The sequence below is a fragment of the Aquarana catesbeiana genome, linkage group LG01 (assembly GCF_042186555.1).
Source record: "Aquarana catesbeiana isolate 2022-GZ linkage group LG01, ASM4218655v1, whole genome shotgun sequence".
In the NCBI taxonomy this organism is placed as follows: Eukaryota; Metazoa; Chordata; class Amphibia; order Anura; family Ranidae; genus Aquarana; species Aquarana catesbeiana.
This window is the reverse complement of record NC_133324.1, coordinates 222755166-222779555: the sequence shown is the minus strand read 5'-3', so window position 1 is coordinate 222779555 and position 24390 is coordinate 222755166. Positions and strand designations below refer to the sequence as shown.

The following is a 24390-nucleotide window of genomic DNA, read 5'->3' as shown; positions in this document are numbered from 1 at the left end:
CAATTAGGTACGTAGCATTTTATTTTCTCGCATAGGTATTGAGGCGCGTTTCCATGTTGGCATTTGTGGGTGAGACAGAGGGTCTTGAATGTGATCCGATCCTTTATGGTTAGCCAATGTAGGCTCCTCAGGGATGGGGAAATGGATTTCCAGGGTTTTTTTCCTGTTATCAGTCTTGCTGCGGTGTTTTGGATGAGTTGTAGGCGTGCAATCTGGTATTTAGGTAGTCCGGCGTAGAGGGAGTTTGCGTAGTCGAGTAGGGAGTTAATGATGGTTCCAACTACTGCCGCTTTGTCCTCTTTTGGAGTGAAGGGGATAAGTCTGCGTAGCAGGCGAAGAAGGTGGTGAGATCCGCTGACTACTGATCCAATTTGTTTATCCATTGACATTTCTGAGTCAAAAATGACTCCAAGAATTTTGACCATGGTGCTTGGGGCGATGTTCTGTCCAAAGACGGTGGGCGGTCTCCAAGGGTTCTTGTTTTTTGTATTTTGGTTTGCGTGTAGTAGAAGAAGCTCTGTTTTGGATCCATTGAGTTTGAGGTAGCTAGTGGTCATCCAGTCGTCTATCAATGTGAGGCATTTTTCTAGTTGTTAATAGTGGTCTTTTTGTCCGGTGATGCGAAAGTAGAGTTGCATGTCGTCAGCGTACGAGTGGTAGCGGAGGTCCGAATTTCTGATGATTTTGAGGAGCGGAAGGATGTAGATGTTGAAGAGGACTGGTGATAAAGGTAACCCTTGAGGGACTCCATACGATATTGCATGGGTTTCAGAGGTGAAGGCTCCTGTCACTGTCAGAGCGATTTTCCAGAACGATGCGAACCATTGTAGCTCTGAATCTGTGACTCCCGCTACTTCTGTGAGGCGGATGAGTAGGGTGTTGTGGTCCACTGTATCGAACGCTACACTGAGGTCCAACAGTACCAGGAGACTTGATTCTCCGTCATCTGCAGCTTTGAGGGCGTCGTCCCATACTTTGAGGAGTGCCGTTTCTGTGCCATGGCCTGGGCGGAAGCCTGATTGCAGGGGGTCCAACAGTTTGTGTGTGTCCAGGTGGAGTTGTAGCTGTTGTATGACTGCTTTCTCCATGACCTTGGAGATGATGTTATGACTTGTTATCGGTCTGCGGTAGTTGGGGTCTTTAGGGTCGAGGTTGGGTTTCTTTAGAAGAGGTTTGACGATGCCTTGCTTGAGGGCAATTGGGACAGTTCCTTCTTTGAATGGCTGATTTATGAGGTGTGTTATAGTGGGATTGGGAATGTCGGAACATTCTTTCAGAAGTTTTGTGGGAATGATGTTGTTTGGTGAAGTGCTGTCTCTGAGGCTTCTGATGATGTTTTTGGTGCTGTCAGTGGTGACAGGGATTAGCGAGAATATCGGTCCTTGTGTGATGTTCGTATTGATTTCCTCTTTTTGCTTTCGTTGATTGAGGTTGGTAGTTTTTTTCTGTTGAATTGTTTTCCAGATGTTGTCGATTTTGTCGATTAAAAAAGTCCGATAGCCCATTGCAAAAATCTCGAGTTTCATTTGCTGGGGGCTCAAGGCAGGTTGGGTTCATAGTCTGGGCGACTATTTTGAAAAGTTCCCGAGGGCGGTTTAAGGCTGTTGAGATGGTGTTCGAGAAATGTTCTTTTTTTGCTTTGAAGATTGCTTTGTGATATTTCTCGGTGAGAACTTTGTACTTTGAGCGGTTTTCCTTAGTAGAAATTCTTCTCCAGGCTCTTTCAGCTCTTCTGCGTTCACGCTTCAGTAGAGTAAGGGTGCCAGTAAACCATCCCGAGTTTTTTTTTGCGGATGAGTGTTCTGTGTTTTGGAGCCACTGAGTCTGCTGTTTGTAGTAATGCCTTGTTTAAGGAGTTAAGTGTTTGTTCAGTTGAGTGGTTTAAATTTAGCGTTGCTATTTTGTTTGATAATGGGGTTTTGAAGAGTTCGGAGTGTAGTTTCTTCTGAGATCTGAACCAGTGTGCCGTTATTGCGTGAATCCATTTTTTGGAGGGTGGTGTTGGTGGCGATTTTGAATTTGATAGCGTGGTGGTCCGTCCAGGGTAGCGGTACGTTGTCGAATATGTTGATTTCCATATTTTGTTTGAAGATGAGGTCCAAAATAATATGTCCTGAACTATGAGTAGGAGCATTTATCAGTTGCTGGATACCTAGTTCTTCCAGTTGGTTAATGCAGGCGGTGGCGATAGGGTCGAGGGTGGAGTTTGCCCAGAGGTTGAAGTCTCCAAGTACCAGAAAGTTTTTGGTTTTCAGGGTGAGTATTGAGATGAATTCCGTGAAGGGTGTAAGGAGATTAGTCTTCGGCCCTGGTGGTCTGTAACATAGTAGTATGTGAATAGTGTCTTGGGGTGTTGTTTGAAGATGAAGGGAGAGTGTCTCCATGAATGGCACTGAGTTCTGTAAAATTGGTTTGGTGAGTGCGAGGTGAGATTTGAAGATTACTGCTAGGCCTCCTCCTTTTTTTCCTCTTCTATGCTCAGTTAGGATCCTGTAGTTCTCAGGCACCAATTCGGTTAAGATGGCATTGCAGTCGGATTTTAGCCAGCTTTCCGTGATGAAAAGGCAATCTATGTTGTTTTCGATGATCAAGTCGTGGATTTCCAGTCTGTGCTTGACTGCAGATCTGGTGTTGATCAGGGCACATGCTAGTTGTTGTGGTTGAATTGGTGTCTCCCTATATTTGATGGTTGATTGTAGGTTGGTCCTAGTAGTTGTTCTTTTTGTAGTTGTTTTTGAATGTAGGTTGTTAATGTTGAGGCGGTATTTCTTAGCCTGTGGAGGGCGTTCGCTGAGTATTTGAAATTGCACATGGTGAGAAAAGAAAAAGTTGCTGAAGGAAGGATGATCTGATGATGGTACTGATGTGGCGATGAGCTTGCTGAGAGGATGGAGGTTCTGATGGCTGCCACTGCTATGGGGGTGGTGTTGTTGATGGTCCGGATGATGGTTCTGGAGATGGTGAAGAAGGGGGGGGGCACCTGCTGGCCTACCTACCTTCCTGTTGATCCAGAGGAAGGCGAAAAACCCCTAGCTGAGCTGGCCAATTGCTGCAGCAGAGGAAAAAATTTCCTTCCTGACTCCCCGGGGGGTGATTGGACTCGGGGACCCTGGATCAACTGCTAGTGAGCCCCTGGGAGCTTACCTGAATTGGGATGGTCTAGAAAGGGAAGAGAAGATGGAGAGGGGTGATGGGGGGCAGTGATGGAGGGAGAGGGCTTGGGGAGACCTGGCCACTACTTACTGGTACTGCAGCCGCGTCTGGGAGGATCCACGATGGACGCCGGGTAGGGCCTGAGCCGTGGGTGTCCTGGCTTCCGGTGTCACCCCATGCCCCTGCAGTGAGGTCCAGTATAGAGGAGGTGGTGTTCCAGGCGTAGGGAGGGCATGGGGGCCCGCTAAAACAAAAGTAGGAGAGAAGAGGTGGCCGGCTTATGCTGTGGATCATGGACTCAAATCATCTGTTTTAATCAGTACAATGCTATACAATAGTATATTACAAATCTGTACAACTGTGAAACTGTTGATGTTCCATTGTAAATTGCCAATTGACTCACACTCTGAAAAGCAATTCACTGCGGTAAAGAAAAAAACAACCTAATATTACATTCATACCTACCAATATTTGTGTAACTGAAGTTTACAATGCCAAAGTTTCTTGTTGAATACAGTAACTGACCTTTACAAATTTGATGTTAATAAAAAGTATTATTTTCTTCTCAACATAAAGGTGATCCAGAAAGCTAATGAAATTTTGTGTGGTATTAGCCAGCCCTCGGTATGCAGTGAAGTACTGATGTCCTCCCGGGGAGCAGAATATATCTCAGGTGTGTTTCTGTATTCTATTCAGCATCTTGTTCATAGAAGTACTATAGCTCCATTCCCATTTACTGTAATTCACAATAATGTGCAAACTGTTATGTATAAACCATTTCTTAATTGGGAAATAAAAAATGTCTTCTGCTTTGTCAAAGCTTGCAATCTTTTGCCTGTAGTTTGCCTACAGGATACTTCATTGCTTTACTGTGGGCCCTAGTTAAATAAAAATAAATTCCTACTCCTACATCCTAATATTCTATGTATCCTATGTGTCACTGTGTAGCTAAGGCAATTGTCATTTTTTAAAACAAAATATTTGTTTTCTTGCTTTTGTTCATCCTTAGTTGCATCGCAGCGCTACTCATCTCCTGCAGCCTTCTAGCAGCCACATCATGTCTACATGAGTGCACAACAATGATGGCTGCATGGCAATGCTCAGGATGATTTTCCTGTTAATGCCAATAGTGTGACATGCCTTCATAGTACGTGTTGAAACAGTCCCTTGTAGTCTCCATCAGAGGCTGGGTGACGATGCACAGTTGGGACACAGAGATATTGTTGTCACCCTAAACAGAAACTGGCTGAACAAGTACCTTCATGGGGGGGGATAACCAGGTAGTATTTTAATGAAAGCTGCACAAGAATTTTAAGGCAACTGTATCCACCAGCATGTGGTAGTGCTCTTTCACATAGTCATTGAATTCTACAGCAGCCTTAATGCACGTTAACACACCAAAGGCTAAAAATGTTAAAACTCAGTTATAAATGCACAGGTATTCATGTTGTGTCAGGGAATGCTCCTCAAACGCCCTGTGAGATGTGTTTTTTCATTTGTATGATGCTAAAATGGGAAATTATCACTTTTGACGCTTTGCAACCGCAACTCTAACGCACTATAGGTGTTGACAGTGCGTTTATGGTGAGCTTGGGATGTGTTTCAATAGAAGTGAATGAAGGCAGTTGCGAAACAGCAATGCCTGTCGAACTCTGCAGGTGTTAACTTTGCGGCGAGGCAAAGCTAACACCGTGTGAACACCTCCATCCACTCCCTATTTTAACAATTTTGATTGCCGTTGATGGATGGTCAGGAAGTGGTAAAAACGTGACCCAATCACCTATTTTTAACGGCTTTGTGAAAGAGGCCATAGTGGTATGGAAATAACCACATCCTTCATTTCTACAAGTCACGTTGCACTTGTCATTTGTCACAAACAAAAACATTGATATTTGTCGCAGATTGGTGTAACTTAAAACTGCAACACAAGGGGCCTCAAGCCAGTTTTCTTTACAGAGGCAAGGCAGCCTTTCAGTGCTTTATAGCAGTTAAGGATTTTATTGCACAGTTACATTGGTCCAGCTTGGATGAATGTAAGCATGCATATGCCATATCTGTGGGGCTGCTGTGAAAGTAGAGAATCACTGTAATAGTCGCTGCTACTACAGTGATCATCACTATCTTACAGGGATCCTATCAAGCAGCTGCCCTCCTGCATAGGAATCAAAAGGAGTTGCTTGGTCCACAAGGGTGCCAATTACAAAACACCTTACGTATGTCTTAATGAATTTGTTCTCTTATTGGTAGAGAGACGGGGTAGTGACATCATAATCTCCACAACGTCCAATCAGTGACACGCTTGCATTCATTAAGAAAAATGTAAGGTAGTCCGTGAATGGCATCCTTGCCAAGACCTTGTTGTTACTATGCAGCAGAGCAACAGCTCAGCACAGGACCCGGATGACAGCAATCACTGTATTATCAGTAATTACTACAGTGATTCTCTGCTACCACAGCGGATCTACAGTTGTGGCATATGCATACCTACATTGGTCCAGATGGCAGGTGGTTTGTGAGGAGCTTAATCACTACATTAAATAAAGGAATCATTTTGCAGGTCCCACTCTCTTTTGTCTCTCCTCTGATTTTGCACAAAAAAAAAAAAGAAGAAACAAATGGAACAAATAAAGTTGATCAGTACAACACCCAAGTGAGTGTCTTTTGCCTATTGCAGGTGTGATTGAGGTGTACAGAGTATCAAAAAGAATGGAAGGAGGAATGAAAACATTCAGTATTGATTGTGAGAGGTTACATCTTGTCCTACGGGATATTGAATTAGCATGGAATAATTTGCAGGCCTTTCTGTCCATGTGTCCCAGCGTACTGCAGAAACTGGTAAGTACCAGCCACATTTTATACTTTTGGCAGCCTAAATGGGATTTTCAGTTTATCTGTCTTCTGATACGCTGACATTTACTACAGTTCTACTGTAACCAATAAGAAGCCCCTCATCCTGTTTTTATTTACATTGTTTGGATGGTTAACGTATGTTAATGTATGCATCGCATACTAGCACATTATGTGAAACTTACCTGCAAATGAAGCCCTCCACCGATGTGTTGTCACCACTGGAGGCCACATCCATCTTCACCCGTCTTCCTTTCCGGGTCCGCGGGTGATTGGCCAGAGCCACATGACGTCACTCCCGCACATGCACGTGGGAGCTGCCGGTCACGGCACAGGGCTCCGAAGGAACGGCATGGGTGGCCGTTCCTTCAGAGCGCATGTGCCGATGACATCATCAGCTGCATATACAATAAATATCTCCTAAACGGTGCATGTTTAGATGATATTTACAGTGCCTATAGGTAAACCTTACTTATATGTACAATAAGTCTATGGAAGTTTACAACCACTTTAAAGTCTGTCCCTATCCAATATGATACATTTGTACAATGCTGTATAATCTTATTACAAAAGGAGCAAAACAAGCAGGTGATAATTGGGGTTTGACAATGTAGCTCCTAGTTCCAGTAGAACTGGGAAGCTACAATATGGGAGAACCTAATAGATTAGTATCAGAAGTCCATGTGTCATTCCAAATGGCAAGTCTCATTTTAAGCTTTCAATAACAAATGAAAAAAAAAAGGGCTGATTTCTTATTTATGGATTTCAGCCATTTTTATTCACAGAACTCATTTATAATGCACTGGACAGCTATGCACCCAAAACCACTGGTCTACAGCACAAACACAATCTAAAATAGTGGTTCTCAACCTCAGTCCTCAAGTACCCCCCACGGGCCATGTTTTGGGAACTTCCCTTAGATAAAATAGCTCTTATCAATACCATGTCATTGATATTGATTTAACCACTTACCCACTGGGCACTTACACCCCCTTCCTAACCAGACCAATTTTCAGCTTTCGGTACTCTCACATTTTGAATGAAAGTTAGAGTCCACAAGCTATGGTGCCAATATCTGAAAATTGACCACACCTGAAGTACTGACGGCCTATCTAATGTCTTGAGACCCTAACATGCCAGAAAAGTACAAATACCCCCCAAATGACCCCTTTTTGGAAAGAAGACATTCCAAGGTATTTAGAAAGATGCATGGTGAGTTTTTTGAAGTTGTCATTTTTCCCCACAATTCTTTGCAAAATCAAGATTTTTTTTTTTCTTTTTTTTTTCACAAAATTGTCATATTAGCAGGTTATTTCTCACACACAGCATATGCATACCACAAATTACACCCCAAAACACATTCTGCTATTACTCCTGAGTATGGCGATACCACATGTGTGAAACTTTTACACAGCATGGCCACATACAGAGGCCCAACATGCAGGGAGCACCTTCAGGCGTTCTGGAGCACCCAGGCCAATTCTGACATTTCTCTCCTACATGTAAAAATCATCATTTATTTGCTAGAAAATTACATAGAACCCCAAAACATTATATGTTTTTTTTAGCAAAGACCCTAGAGAATACAATGACGGCCGTTGCAACTTTTTATCTCGCACGGTGTTTGCGCAGCAATTTTTTTAACGCATTTTTTTGGGAAAAAAACAGTTTTGTGCTTTAAGAAAAAACAAAACAGTAAAGTTAGCCCAATGTTTTTGCATAATGTGAAAGATGAAGGTATGCTGAGTAAATAGATACTTAACATGTCAACCTTCAAAATTGCACACGCTCGTGGAATGGCGCCAAACTTCGCTACTTAAAAATCCCCATAGGCGACGCTATAACATTTTTTACTGGTTACATGTTTTGAGTTACAGAGGAGGTCTAGGGCCAAAACTATTGCTCTCGCTCTAATGTTCGCAGCGATACCTCACATGTGTGGTTTGAACACCTTTTTCATATGTGGGCGGGACTTACGTATGCGTTTGCTTTTGCATGTGAGCACACGGGGGACAGGGGCGCTTTAAATTTTTTTTTTTTTTTTTTATTGTTCATTTTACTTTTATTTTAGTTTGACAGTTTTTTCCAAAAAATACATTTTTTTTTATCACATTTATTCCTATTACAAGGAATGTAAACATCCCTTGTAATAGGAATATGGCATGACAGGTCCTCTTTACAGTGAGATATGGGGTCAATAAGACCCCACATCTCACCATTAGGCTGGGAAGCCTGAATTAAAAACAAAAAAACAAAAAAAAAAACGATACAGGCTTTGATCGTAGCAGTGAGTCGGTAGAAGCACCGAGGGCGGCGGGAGGGGGTGACATCCCCTCTCGCCTCCCGTAAGAACGATCAAGCAGCGGAACAGCCGCTATTATCATTCTTATGGTGTAGGGAATCGCTGGCTGAAAAAGCTGATATCTGAATGATGCCTGTAGCTGCAGGCATCATTCAGATATCCCCGCACAAAGTCAACGACGTCATGTGACGGCGGGCGGGAAGTGGTTAAAATGGAAGTGGATAAAAAATGTTTTCTTAACACAAAGTTGTCAATTTATACAATATTTCTAACACATAGCATGTACATACCAAAAATGACACCCCAAAATAGATTCTCCTACTCCTCCTGAGTACGGCGATATCACATGTGTGAGACTTCCACAGCCTGGCCACATACAGAGGCCAAGTACAGCCGTGTATGGCGGAGCATGGCAGAGTATGGCTGAGCATGGCCGAGTATGGCCGAGCATGGCAGGTTATCGCAGAGTATGACTGGGTATGGCAGAGTATGGCTGGGTATCACCAAGTATTGCAGAGTGTGGCTGGGTATTGCAGAGTGTGGCTGGGTATTGCAGGGTATGGCAGGGTATTGCAGGGTATTGCAGAGTATTGCAGGTTATGGCAGAGTATTGCAGGTTATGGCGGGGTATTGCAGAGTATTGCAGGGTATGGCTGAGTAAGGAGGGATGGCTAAGCATGGATGGATGGATGTGACTGTAATTGTCACAGAGCAGCGCTGTGGGCACTACAGATCCAGCCCACAGTGCTGCTGCCATCCAATCTCTCCCCCTCTCCTCTCACACTGTACCGATCGGTACACAGAGGGGAGAGAGGAACCGGCGTCATGACATGACGCCGGTTTGTTTACAAGAGATCGCTCCGTCATTTGACGGAGCGATCACGTGGTAAACGGCCGCAAATCAGTGGCCGTTTACCGTGATGCGCCGGGTCCACGGATGTGTTCGGGTGTGCCCCAGGGGGCGCGCAAGAGTGGAATTCTGGGAGAACGTCACTGTACGCCCTCCCAGAGTTATGCAACCGCCCTGTAGCTGTCATTTGGCTATGGGCCAGTTGGTAAGTGGTTAAAGCAGCTGTGCAAAGTAAAGGAAAACCTGAAAACATGGCCCGTTGGGGGTACTTGAGGAATGAGGTTGAGAGCCACTGATCTAAAACATACATACACATACTAGGGCCAAATTGGACAGGGGCCAGTTAACCTACCAGCATGTCTTTGGGGTGTGGGAGGAAACCAGAGTACCTGGAGGAAACCCACACAGGCACAGGGAGAACATGAAAACTCCAGGCAGGTAGTGTGATAAAAATAAAAAACATACTTTTGTTTGCACATGACTGAAAGATCTAAGTCAGCAGAACACTCCATACGCATGTGCCTTTAAACACAAGTCAAGGCGTTACAGACGTATACCTGCGTTCTGTCAATATAGTCCTATGGGCAGAACTGCGCACCAGCTGGGTGTCTGGGTGCTGCAAATACAGGTGTAACATATGCTGTATGCCCATTTGCCTGTATTTATGTCTGTGTGCATGAGTACAGGTCAGCTTTCAACACTCCCAGAAAGAGTTGAAATTGATGCAAACATTGTACTGCTGCAACCTGGTGCTGATGGGTCTCTTTAAAAATATACAGCCTGTCTTTCACACAGAAATATATTACATACTGGGCTGGTGATGTAATAGGATGCAGGGTGTCCGAATGCCAGGTTCAGCAGTACATATATAGTCTTGCACACACAATGGATATAAAAAGTCTACACAGCCCTGTTAAAATGTCAGGTTTCTGTGATGTAAAAAAATGAGACAAAGGTAAATCATTTCAGAACTTTTTCCCACCTTTATGTGACTTATAAACTGTACAGCTCAATTGAAAAACAAACTGAAATCTTTTAGGGGGAGGAAAAAAAAACTAAAAAAATGTGGTTGCATAAGTGTGCACACCCACTTATAACTGGAGATGTAGCTGTGTTCAGAATTAAGCAATCACATTCAAACTCATGTTAAATAGGAATCAGGACACACCTGCAGGGCCGTCTTAATGAGTGGGCACACCTGGGCACTGCCCAGGGGCCCCAGCTGCATGGGGGGCCCGTGCACTTTCCCCAAAGCAGCTGGTCCTTGAGCCCATGCTGCCCCAAAAATGGGGGCCCCATGAAGGCACTGAGAGTGATGGATACACAGGGGAGGCAGGCTGGCAGAGGTGCGCCGTGCTGTACTGAACGATACCTATTTCACAGCCAGCAGGGAGGGGCAGGGCTGGAGCGCCAGTGATGCTCTGACCCCGCCCCATGCAGCTTAAATGCTCAGGACTCGAAGGCCGCGGGAAAGGAGCTGGAGTGGGAGCTGCTGAGTCGGCAGCACTGAGAGCCCACCTGGGAAGTAGCATTGTGGATGGTGTCATGGTGAGCCCAGCTGTCAAGCACTGTTTGCACCAAAGCGCTTGGAATGCCCAGAGGGATGCTTCCTCCTCGGCCCTTCCTTCTGCCTGCTTGATTGGTATAGGTGAGTCCAGTGCTGGAGGTGGGCACATAGCCAAAAGTTTACATGCACTATATCTCCACTGGAAAAGGGGGTACTACATGGATGGAATAATGGTGCTGGGGGATATCAAGGGTGTATGGGGAAAAACAATGCTGAGGGGGTATCTGGGGTGTATAGGGGGTAACAATGCTTTGGGTATCTTGGGTGGCTATAGTGCTAGAGGTATCTGGGATGTAGATAGGCCACAGTGTAGGGGGTATCAGGGATGTAGTAGGATCACAATACAAGGGGTATCTTATGGTATATGGTAACAGTGCTGGGGGGATATCTAGGGTGTAGAGGGGTCAGAGTTCTTGGGGGATATCTGGGGTGTAGAGGGGTCAGAGTGCTTGGGGGATATCTGGGGTGTAGAGAGGTCAGAGTGCTGGGAGGATATCTGGGGTGTAGAGGGGTCAGAGTGCTGGGGGGATGTCTGGGGTGTAGAGGGGTCACAATGCTGGGGGGATATCTAGGGTGTAGAGGGGTCAGAGTGCTGGGGGGATATCTAGGGTGTAGAGGGGCCATAGTGCTGGGGAGGCATCAATCTAGCAGATATATTATGTGCACAGGACAGCTTTGTTACCTTATGTATGTAATATTTTCCCACTGTTTCTTTGCTGTACAGAATGATTGTTCATGTAGTTAATGTGGAGCTCCACCCAAAAGGGGAAGCTCCGCTTGTCTGTCTCCTACCTACTTGATGTCTGTTTACCTGTACTGTCTCCATTGTAGGGGCCCCAGAGAATTACTTTGCCCAGGAGCCCATGATGCTATTAAGATGGCCCTGCACACCTGTCAACATTTAAAGTGCCTCTGATTAACCCCAAATAAAGTTGTAGTAGGTTCTTCCTTATATTTTCTTAGTCGCATCCTACACCAAAAGCCATGGTCAGCAGAGAGATTCCAAAGCATCAGAGAGATCTCATTGTTAAAAGGTATCAGTCAGGAGAAGGGTACAAAAGAATTTCCAAGGCATTAGATATACCATGGAACACAGTGAAGACAGTCATCATCAAGTGGAGAAAAAATGGCACAACAGTGACATTACTAAGAACTGGACATCCCTCCAAAATTAATGAAAAGACAAGAAGAAAACTGGTCAGGGAGGCTGCCAAGAGGTCTATAGCAACATTAAAGGAGCTGCAGGAATATCTGGCAAGTACTGGCTGTGTGGTACATGTAACAAAAAAATCTCCCGTATTCTTCATGTGGGCTATGGGGTAGAGTGGCAAGATGGAAGCCTTTTCTTACAAAGGAAAAAATACAAGCCCGGCTAAATTTTGCAAAAACACATCTGAAGTCTCCCAAAAGCATGTGGGGAAAATGTGTTATGGTCTGATAAAACCAAGGTTGAACTTTTTGGCCATAATTCCAAAAGATGTTTCGCGCAAAAACAACACTGCACATCACTAAAAGAACACCATACTCATAGTGAAGCATAGTGGTGGCAGCATCATGCTTTGGGACTGTTTTTCTTCAGCTGGAACAGGGGCCTTAGTCAAGGTAGAGGGAATTATGAACAGTTCCAAATACCAGTTAATATTGGCACAAAACCTTCAGGCTTCTGCTAGAAAGCTGAACATGAAGAGGAACTTAATCTTTCAGCATGACAACGACCCAAAGCATACATCAAAATCAACAAATGAATGGCTTTACCAGAAGAGGATTAAAGTTTTGGAATGGCCCAACCAGAGCCCAGACCTAAATCCAATTGAAAATCTGTGGGGTGATCTGAAGAGGGCTGTGCACAGGAGATGCCCTCGCAATCTGACAGATTTGGAGTATTTTTGCAAAGAATGGGTAAATATTGCCAAGTCAAGATGTACCATGGTGATAGACTCATACCCAAAAAGACTGATCAAATCAAATGGTGCTTCAAACAAAGTATTAGTGTAAGGGTGTGCACACTTATGCAACCATATTATTTTATTTTTTTAATTTTACTTCCCTCCAACTACAAGATTTCAGTTTGTTTTTCAATTGAGTTGTACAGTTTATAGGTCACATTAAAGGTGGACAAAGTTCTGAAATAATTTATCTTTGTCTCATTTTTTTACATCACAGAAACCTGACATTTTAACAGGGGTGTGTAGTCTTTTTATATCCACTGTATATAAGGCAAACATTGCAACCCTGGAAACTACCCAGTCCCATGCTCTCAAGTGTTCATTACCAAGCCAAACTCTTGCTAGTATATTGTACTATAATATTACAGACTTGTTACAGTAATTAGGCAGCCAGGTTAGCTTGACCGGTATAGCAACTAATATAAGGCTAAATGATCATACGTATATGGGCCACAATGAATGTGGTTTGAGTTTGGTTTCCTGGCTGTTAGAGAGCTGATAATATTTCAAATACTAGTTTTGTGACTCCTGATAACCTGGCTGATTAGAATTTGCCACAGAAATAATAATAAATTTACCAGTTAGCAATCTCATACAGTATGTATGATGGGATCATTTTCAAAGGTATCAATCTTATCAGGATTCTGAGGCTGTTCTCATCCATATCATGCATAGAACAGCAGAGGGCTACTTACGATCAAATGTATCTATATATTCATGGAGATCCCATAACAAAAGAAATGATATGGTGTGTGTGTGTGTATATATATATGTGTATGTATGTATGTATGTATATATATATATATCATTTTTTTAATTTTTTTTTACTAGAAAAAGTTGTGTTTTTTTTTTTTTTTTAAATGACTAGTGTTATGTTATGTTGTTCTGCATTTTAAATACAGATTTTGCTCAGAATAGAAAAAAGAAAAAGAAAAGCATGTCATAAGAAAAACTGCGTTTATTAATAATCAGAATTATGTAAGGCACTTACTCATAGCAACAGATCAAAAGATGTCTTTCAATGATCTTATTACAGCACATTGATTGTACAATGTAGTTATTTGCTGTGCGTTACTGCAGATTGTTGCTGTGTTGCCCAACATTTCACTTATGATTTTTACATAAGGCATTATAATAACTTTTATTATCACTGAAAATATTGAAGTTTTCCACATTTACCTATAACCTTGACAGCCTGCCTCATCAGCCTTTGATTATGAGGCTAAAGAAATGTCTGACTCAAGCCTTTGCCTTCAGAGGTGCTGCGGTGTATGCCTGCTCGAGAGACTGGACCAACAGGTGAGCAGTCAAGAATTACGCGTTTTCTGTGCATAAGAAAGGAAAATCTTTTTGTGACCCACTGTCTTCCTTTGATAAAAAGAAAGCAAATATAACACCCACCGTTGATATCGGGAGTGTACAGTACAGATTTGTACATCACTTTGCAAATGAATGTTTTGTCATCTCCACTTCATTATCTTTCTACAGTACAGTAAATACAAGAGGACATAGCCTACACTAGACATAAAACACACAATTTGGTTGAACTGGATAGATTTGTGTCTTTTTTCAATCTGACTAACTATGTAACAATAACATATAAATAAGACCTTTAAAAAATATACATAAATAGATACAAACTATACTGTGATATAATTTCTTGAACTTTGACTTGAGGACTGTCCAAACTGTGAAAATCTTTGCTTTAAAAGTAAATATGTATTAAATGGTAAGTACAATTTTTCTTATTTATCTAGCGGTAATTTAAAAGTGGGACGGAAATACTATGTTGCTTCTCGTTAACCACTTGAAGACCATGCCTTTTCTAAAAGACACTTCTCTCCCACATGTAACAATCTGTATTTTTTTTACTAGAAAATTACTTAGAGCCCCCAAACATTTTATATATATATATATATATATATATATATATATATATATATATATATATATATATATTTGTAGCAGAGGCCCTAGAGTATAAAATGGTGGTTGTTGCAATTTTGTATGTCACACTGTATTTGCGCAGCTGTTTTTTAAACACATTTTGGGGAAAAAAAATACTCTTTAACAAATATTAATGCAAAAAAACACAACATATAACCCAATTTTTTGATAAGTTATAAAAGAAGATGTTAGGCCGAATAAATAGATGCCTAACATGTCATGCTTTAAAATTGCTCATGCTTGTGGAATGGCGACAAACTACGGTACTTAAAAAATCTCCATTAGGAGATGTTTTAAACATTTTTACAGGTTACCAGTTTGCAGTTACAAAAGAGGTTTAGAGCTAGAGTTATTGCTCTCGCTATAACGTTTGTGGCGATACCTCATATTTTTTCTTTTTTTATTATATTGATTTTTTTTTTTTTTTAACACTGTCCCTTTATATTTTTGTTTTTATAAAAAAAAAAGTTGCTGTCAAAAGAAATGTAAACATCCCTTGTGATAGCAATAAAGCTTGACAGGTCCTCTTTATGGAGACATCTGGGGTCTATAGAACCCTAGATCTCTCCTATACCCTTGAAAGTAGGAGATTAAAAAAAAAAAAAACACAATAATCTCATGCTTTCTAGAAAAAAAAATGGCTGTTTACATTTTCCCTATCAGGAAGTGACAAAATGCTTGTCGCTTCCGGTCTCCTAGACCATACAGATGGTCTCCCACTGCTTGTAAAAGCGATCCATTAGCTAATTAGCTGCTTGATCACTTTTACAGTGTAGGGCTTCACCGGCAGAAAAAAAAACAATACCGGGGTTATGGCTGACAGCTGCAGCCATGGCCCCAATATACTCGCTTGAACACAATGATGTACATGATTGTGTGTCAAGTGTTTAAGAATGTAAGACTGAACATGAACGTCATATATCTACTGTGTAATATATAAATATTATATATATATATATATATATATATATATACACACACACACATACACAGTGGGGACGGAAAATATTCAGACCCCCTTACATTTTTCACTCTTTGTTATATTGCAGCCATTTGCTAAAATCATTTAAGTTCATTTTTTTCCTCATTAATGTACACACAGCACCCCATATTGACAGAAAAACACAGAATTGTTGACATTTTTGCAGATTTATTAAAAAAGAAAAACTGAAATATCACATGGTCCTAAGTATTCAGACCCTTTGCTGTGACATTCGTATATTTAACTCAGGTGCTGTCCATTTCTTCTGATCATCCTTGAGATGGTTCTACACCTTCATTTGAGTCCAACTGTGTTTGATTATACTGACTGGACTTGATTAGGAAAGCCACACACCTGTCTATATAAGACCTTACAGCTCACAGTGCATGTCAGAGCAAATGAGAATTATGAGGTCAAAGGAACTGCCTGAAGAGCTCAGAGACAGAATTTTGGCAAGGCACAGATCTGGCCATGGTTACAAATTCTGCTGCACTTAAGGTTTCTAAGAGCACAGTGGCCTCCATAATCCTTAAATGGAAGACATTTGGGATGACCAGAACCCTTCCTAGAGCTGGCCAAACTAAGCTATCGGGGGAGAAAAGCCTTGGTGAGAGAGGTAAAGAAGAACCCAAATATCACTGTGGCTGAGCTCCAGAGATTCAGTCAGGAGATGGGAGAAAGTTGTAGAAAAACAACCATCACTGCAGCCCTCCACCAGTCGAGGCTTTATGGCCGAGTGGCCTGACGGAAGCCTCTCCTCAGTGCAAGACACATGAAAGCCTGCATGGAGTTTGCTAAAAAAAACCTGAAGGACTCCAAAATGGTGAGAAATAAGATTATCTGGTCTGAGAAGACCAAGATAGAACTTTTTGGCCTTAATTCTGAGCGGTATGTGTGGAGAAAACTAGGCACTGCTCATCACCTGTCCAATACAGTCCCAACAGTGAAGCATGGTGGTGGCAGCATCATGCTGTGGGGGTTTTTCAGCTGCAGGGACAGGACAACTAGTTGCAATCGAGGGAAAGATGAATGCGGCCAAGTACAGGGATATCCTGGACGGAAACCTTCTCTAGATAGCGCAGGACCTCAGACTGGGCCGAAGGTTTACCTTCCATCAAGACAATGACCCTAAGCACACAGCTAAAATAACAAAGGAGTGGCTTCACAACAACTCTGTGACTGTTCTTAATGGCCCAGCCAGAGCCCTGACTTAAACCCAATTGAGCATCTCTGGAGAGACCTAAAAATGGCTGTCCACCAATGTTTACCATCCAACCTGAGAGAACTGGAGAGTATCTGCAAGGAGGAATGGCAGAGGATCCCCAAATCCAGGTGTGAAAAACTTTTTGCATCTTTCCCAAAAAGACTCATGGCTGTATTAGATCTTCGTGCTTCTACTAAATACTGAGCAAAGGGTCTGAATACTTAGGACCATATGATAGTTCAGTTTTTCTTTTTTAATAAATCTGCAAAAATGTCAACAATTCCGTGTTTTTCTGTCAATATGGGGTGCTGTGTGTACATTAATGACATATAATAACATATATAACAATGAGTGAAAAATTGAAGGGGGTCTGAATACTTTCCATCCCCACTGTGTGTGTGTGTATATGTATGTAAGTGTATATATATATATATATATATATATATATATATATATATATATATATATATATATATAAAAATATATAAATTCCTAACCATAATAGGAAGAACAAATATTGCATGTACCAAGCTCAAACTTTCATTTATTTAGCAAGAGGAATTCTTATACAGGTAGCAGCCAGGGAAAAAAAACAGAAACAAAAAACTATAAACAAACTACTAAATGATATATGTAGCCTAGAAGACGCACACAAAAAAAATAAAAAAGATTTAAAAATACTTTAACAACTAAACAACCTCAGAATTGAACTAAGATGCGCTTTAATAGCAGTACCAAAGTACTAGCAAATCAATTACGCCAACGACAAAACAATAATAAAATATCTAGAATAACTCATCATGCAACTGATAAAATGCATTATAATCCCCAAGAAATAGCAGACTTATTCTCAGATTACTACGAATCATTATATAACCTTCAGGAAGACAAAAATACTTTGCAACCTACACCTGATAACATAACTGAACTCAGTAAACTTACCAAAAAATAGATTCTATCACCCTTGAACAACTCAATGAACCAATATCACTAGATGAAATTCTTAAAGTCATCAAGTGCCTACCCAAAAACAAAGCGCCGGGAAGTGATGGATTATCTGCAGAATACTATAGAGCCTGTGCAGATATATTAGCCCTACACCTAAATAAACTGTTTAACCAAGTAGCAAATACCAGTCAATTCCCAGAGGAGATGTTAGAAGCAATAATAATTACAATACCAAAACCAGGGAAAGATCCCACATTCCCCCCTAAACTACAGACCCATATCATTACTAAATACAGACCTGAAAATTTATGCAAAAATCTTGGCCAATAGATTACTAAAAATAATATCTTATCTCATAAAACCCGACCAAGTAGGATTCGTTAAGGGAAGACAGGCACCAGATGGTACAAGTAGAATGTAAAACCTGATTAATCAGACAATGCTCAAACGCCTTCTCTTTTCTTGGCTCTTGATGCCGAGAAGGCATTCGACAGAATGCACTGGGAATTTATTTCCAAATCACTAACAAAATTCGGATTTAATGGATTTATACACTCAGCTATCATGTCACTCTACACACAACCAGTCAGTGTATTCACCTCAGGCATAATCTCAAGAAGATTCAATTTAACTAATGGACCTAGACAAGGGTGCCCTTTATCCCCCCTTGTTTTCTCATTGGCAATTGAACCACTAGCAGAATCCATACGTATAAACCCAAATTATAAGGCATAAAAATAGGACAATATGAACACAAAATCGGCATATTTGCGGATGATATTATACTATCAGTAACTAACCCTGATACCTTATTACCTGCTGCACAAAAACTACTAGAATGGTATGGGATTGTGTCCTACTACAAGATCAATTAAAACAAGTGGTATGTACTACCAATGACCCTAACTACTGACCTAACCAATAATCTGCGTGAAAGATATGGTTTTAATTGGGATGGAACATCTTTATCGTATTTAGAAATTAAACTTGCTTATCCTCCCTCCAAGTTATATGAGGCCAATTTCCCTGTACTTCTAGAAATAATTCACAAAGATCTACAAAATATTCAGAAAATGCAACTCACATGGGTAGGGAAAATGGCAGCATTCAAAATGCAAACACTACCCAAAATCCTGTATTATTTTCGTTCCCTCCCTATTGTAATTCCTAACAAATTTTTTACGCAGATTAATACGATACTTAAAAATTTCATCTGGAACGGTAAAAAACCCAGATTGGCATTCGCTATACTGACTTCCACCAAGTTGGCAGGAGGAATGGAACTACCAGATGTTAAAAACTACTACTATGCCTCATCACTAGATCAAATTAAGTAATGGTTTTCCTCTTCAGAGGATAAACTATGGACAAACATTGAAAGAGAAGTAACTTTAGAGCACGATATGCACTGTCTTTGGCTAGCTATTTACTCATTAAAAAAATTAATATTCCCAACCTAATTAGTATGAAAGCCACCCTGATGGCATGGAAACACATCCTGTCAAATGTTACAATAAGATTGCCTGTAAAAATACTAGACTATTGCAAAATCCGCATTTCATCAAAAGACTGGATTACACAAGGATTGAAAGATGCTCTCGACTAAAGAACTTCATTGCCGATAATTGTATAATGATCCCTACAGTTATTTGGCAATATCTAACTAAGCATAGAGAACAAAGGAAAAGGGAAATTACCCTATTCTATGACCTCCTCTCTGCGTACCCCCCAGAGTCAAAAATCCCCACATGCTTAAATGGGGAAAAAGATTTATCGCAGGATTTCTCAGGAGACCAATGGAGGAAAGCAATCTTAATATTCAGGAAGGCTTCCTCTTGTACAGATCATTGGGATAATTCACAAAAAAATCCTAAATAAAATTTGACTCCGTACAGATTATCAAAAATGTATTCCTCCTCTTCACCGCTATGTTGGAGGTGTAATGAACAAATAGCAAACCTACACCACACACTATGGAATTGTAAAAATGTACATAGTTTCTGGAAAGCTATCTCCATATTTATAGGAGAACTCAGTTGGTAACTTAATTGATCTTACTCCTGCCATGGCCCTATTAGGAATAAATATTGACACCAACCCTAATGTTTAGAACAATTGTAGCCCATATACTCATAGCAGCTAGGATTACAATATCTAGTATGTGGAAATCTTCTGATGTTCCGAACTTATCTAATATTATTAGACTGAATATTCATATTCAATATGATCTGATGTTGGCATACAAAAATTATTCTACGACCAGTTATAAAAAAAAAGGTAAGCTTGGATGGACCACCCTAGCGCTTCAAATTATCTAAAGAACTGTAACTTTAAAAAAAACAAAAAAAACCCCTCAAATCCAAAGGAAAATTTAGGCGTAAATTATCTCTTCCATATTGAACATAACAGCTTAATAACTGATCTCTGCTTACGGTTTGAACCCAATTCGGGTAAGCGAGACCTGATATTTTAAGCTTGATGTCATCTTGTTACCTCTATACCTCATACTGGGTCTATTCTGGCACTTCTCTCCTACGTAAAAATCATCATTTTTCTGCTAGAAAATTACTCAGAACCTCCAAACATTATATATGGTTTTTTTAGCAGACACCCTAGGAAATAAAATGGCGGTCATTGCAACTTTTTATCTTGCACGGTATTTGCGCAATAATCTTCCAAACGCCTTTTTTTTTAAAAAAAAATGGTTTCATGAATTAAAAAATAGCAAAACAGTAAAGTTAGCCCAATTTTTTTGTATAATGTGAAAGATGATGTTACGTCGAGTAAATAGATACCTAATATGTCACGCTTTAAAATTGCGCACACTCATGGAATGGCGCCAAACTTCGGTACTTAAAAATCTCCATAGGCGACGTTTTGAAAATTTTTACACGTTACCAGTTTAGTTACAGAGGAGGTCTAGTGCTAGAATTGTTGCACACACTCTAGCGCACGCGCCGATACCTCACATGTGGTTTGAACGGCGTTTACATATGTGGACAGGACTTGCGTGTGCTTCGCTTCTGAGCGCAAGCTACCGGGGAAAGGGGCATTTAAAATTTTTTTTTATAATTTTTTTTTTTAATTTTACTTAATTTTTTAGATTTTTACACTTCTTTTTTTTTTTTTTTTACCTTTTTTATTTTATCACTTTTTTTCCTATTACAAGGAATGTAAACATCCCTTGTAATAGGAATCTATTGTGACAGGTCCTCTTTATGGAGAGATGTGGGGTCAATAAGACCCCACATCTCTCCTCCCAGGCTGGAAAACATGAGATGGAGAAAAAAAATTCACCGATCTCATGCTGACAGCCGCGATTGTGGCTTTGTTGACATCCGGGAACCAACGTCACGCTGGAGCCTCCGACGGTCATAGAGATGACTGGTGACCATCTGGTCGCCGGAAATCTCTATGGTCATCATTCGGCGCCGGCCGATTCTTTCTCCAGGCCCCCGATGGCACGGGAGAGCCCGTTGAAGCACTGGATGGCCGCGGGAGGGGGGGTCCCCTCCCATCGCCTATAAGAACGATCAAGCGGGGGAACTGCCACTATGATCATTGTTATCGTGCACAGAATTGCCGGCTGCAAAGAATGATATCTGAATGATGCCTGTAGCTGCAGGCATCATTCAGATATCCCCGCACAAAGTCAAGGACGTCATTTGACTATGTGTGGTAGGGAAGTGGTTAGATTACCTTTTGGATGTACGTATTTTTTAAGGTAAGCTAATAAGGAACTATGTTGGTGTATTGTTTACTGTCATGAGCATATGCTCTTGTTGTTGAAGAAATAAATAAAAAAATAGTTAGTTTAAAAAAAAAACAAAAAAAAAGTTCATTTATTTAGCTCACTTATAATCAAAATTTTGATATTCACTTTTAGGATTCCTTATATCACCTACTCCAAACCTTCTGTCATTCCTCCCTCAAAAGTTTATCACTTTCTCACTACAATTCCAAATCTCTGTCATCTGTGAAATATCCTCCCAATACTTCCTCCTCTTTGTGATCACTGTCATTCATAAGACATTCTCATCCTTTCTCTTCCAAACCTCTCTCACCTTTCGCACATCCTTGTCTATCCTGCAAACCTCTGTCACTCATCATACATTCTGGTTCCACCTCCAAACCTCTGTCAATTCCTCCTCCAATTTGTTGTCACTCATCATGCATTCTAATCCTACCTCCTCCAAACCTTTGTCACTCATAACTTAACTTTATTCCTCCTCCCTCAATCTTTTGTCACACAACAGACATTGTTTTATTCCTGCTTCAGTCATGTTATATACCCCTCTTGCTTGAGCTATATTTTTATAATGCAGTAAATAATAGGACTTTTGATTTTCCTTTTTCCAGGCCTCATCTGAACCCATAGGGAACATGCTGCAGTTTGGGGAACGCTCCTATCACCCAAGCTGCGCCAACTTTTGGCTGCACTACGTGGACTCCAGCCTGCCTGTATTGTCTTGTCGAAGTAACTGTTCAGCTTGTGTTAAACTAAAAGAAGAGATAAAATGACCTCACAAAGTTTTAGAACTGGACAAAGACCAGCTTATTTATTTTATTCTGTTACACAATAAAAAAAAATGGAGGTTGAGTCAGACACCACCATGGAAGACACAAATATGAAGATGTGGATGTAACTCTCGGGGAACATACACCAAACTTAGCATTGTTTACAGTATCCAGTGCAATGTTACATTTTAATACAAACTCTGAACTTTTGAATATTTTATTTTGACATTATTCAGAATTGAAGATTCAAATTTACAACGAACACTCCCTTTTAGTTCCAGCAATCATACTATTCCTTCTATTACTGCCAGCATGATCTGAAATTTGACTTCAGTGCTAAATGACCAGACGTTACCATTTTGGAGGTCTTATGATGTATGGCCAGCGATTTACAGTGATAAAAACGAATGAACAATTTGATGTGAAAGGAAATATGTGTAGGTATTCTATATTCTTTTAGACATGGATGAGAATATGATAACGTAAAGAAAACCGGTGATTGGGAGTATACAAAAATATAAATATTTGGTCTTAAATTATAACCCCAATTCCAAAAAAGTTGGGAAGGTATAAAATCTACATAAAAACAGAATGCAATGATTTGTAAATCTCAAAACCCCATATTTTATTCACAATAGAAAATAGGAAACATCAAGTGTTTAAGCTGAGAAAATGTACCATTTTATGAAAAAAAATAAGGTAATTTTGAACTTGAGGGCAGCAACGTATCTCAAAAAATTTGTGACAGGGCAACAAAAAGCTGGCAAAGTACAACCCCAATTCCCCAAAAGTTGGGACAGGGCCATGTTTACCACAGTGTATCTTCCCTTCTTTTTTTAACAGTCTGGGAACTTAGAATACCAGCTGCTGGAGTTTTGGGAGAGGAATGCTATCCCATTCTTGCATAAGCATATACTGCTCTAAAACCTGGATATATCCTTCAGCAATGATGGTGCCTTTCCAGATGTGCAAGCTGCCCATTCCATAAGCATTACCGCACCCCCATACCATCAGAGATGCCGCATTGACTGTAACCCGTATATTTTAAAACTCAAACTCCATAGCAAGGGCTACAATCTACAAACAGTTACTTCCAGGCATTTGAAAGGCTTTGAGTGACAAATCAATTGATCTAATAATCATTAGGCTTCATACCTACCTCTTCTCTGAAATATCTGCTTATTTTCCATCGTCCAAGGTAAACGGTCAATAAAGCAGGCTATGCAGGGCTCAAATTTAGCAGGAATCGGCTGAAATTCAAGCCAGGGGTGGCCATATTAGCATCTCCCAGTTAATAAACCTACCAGCATGTCTTTGGAGTATGGGAGGAAGCCCACGCAGGCACAGTTAATATAATCTATCATTATTTTAGCCTTCCTGTGTGTTAAAGTTTTCTTACATGCAAGACCTCATTCACAACAGCCATGTTAGAAAGCAGCTGCTGGTGTGCACTGTTAGGAACGGGGTGACAATGATCTGAAAACAGCACAATGCACTGTAACCTATTCAGTTCTGCTCACCACAGCGGTGTTGCAATTTAGTATACTGGATCAAAATGCACCCCGGTGAAAAAAAGCACTGCATGCCATATTTTATTTTTTTTTCAGCACAGACCATTGTATGAATGGACCTAACCAAATTGCCTTGTCTATGCCTTGGGACTGCGCTGGCAAAGGCTACCCAGCGCAGGCCGATGCACCTGGTAAAAACAAGCCTAATACTGCTTGTAGATCTGGTATTTTTTTTTCCATTCTTTTAACAGGGTGACAGTGCTGCTAGTTCTGTAGTGAAATTGCATAGCAGCATTGTAACCTTGTGTCTAGATTTACAAGGCTAAAAGCCTGTGGATATTGAGTTTTAAATGGATTTTAAAGTACAAATTTACGTTTATGTTTACCTTAAATATTTCCATTACTAATTGATAAGGTTGTTGTGTGTGCTGTACTATACCACAATAATGTCATTTACATACAATATGCAGTACGATGTTCCTGATGCTTCAGTCATTCATGAAAAGCTTTGTATTTTTATCAGTAAATACAAGGCTTCCTCCGAATGGCTGATACGCATTCAGTCTGACTCGACTTGGTTCTGCCAGCAGACAGAAAGTTACCCTTACTGCTGTC

The 24390-nt window shown here is 40.8% G+C and overlaps 1 protein-coding gene across 2 annotated transcripts in view; it reads left to right on the top strand.

Moving 5' to 3' along the window:
- The window catches only part of LOC141139293 (synergin gamma-like), a 43525-nt gene extending 20829 nt beyond the window's left edge, over positions 1 to 22696 (top strand). For both annotated transcript variants that reach the window (XM_073625273.1, XM_073625263.1), the window contains 4 exons: positions 3730 to 3826; positions 5828 to 5988; positions 13860 to 13964; positions 22106 to 22696. In XM_073625273.1, coding sequence (XP_073481374.1) covers positions 3730 to 3826; positions 5828 to 5988; positions 13860 to 13964; positions 22106 to 22267 — 525 coding nt within the window. In that variant the 3' untranslated portion in view covers positions 22268 to 22696. The remainder of the gene's footprint in view (positions 1 to 3729; positions 3827 to 5827; positions 5989 to 13859; positions 13965 to 22105) is intronic.
- The last annotated feature ends 1694 nt before the right edge of the window (positions 22697 to 24390 follow it).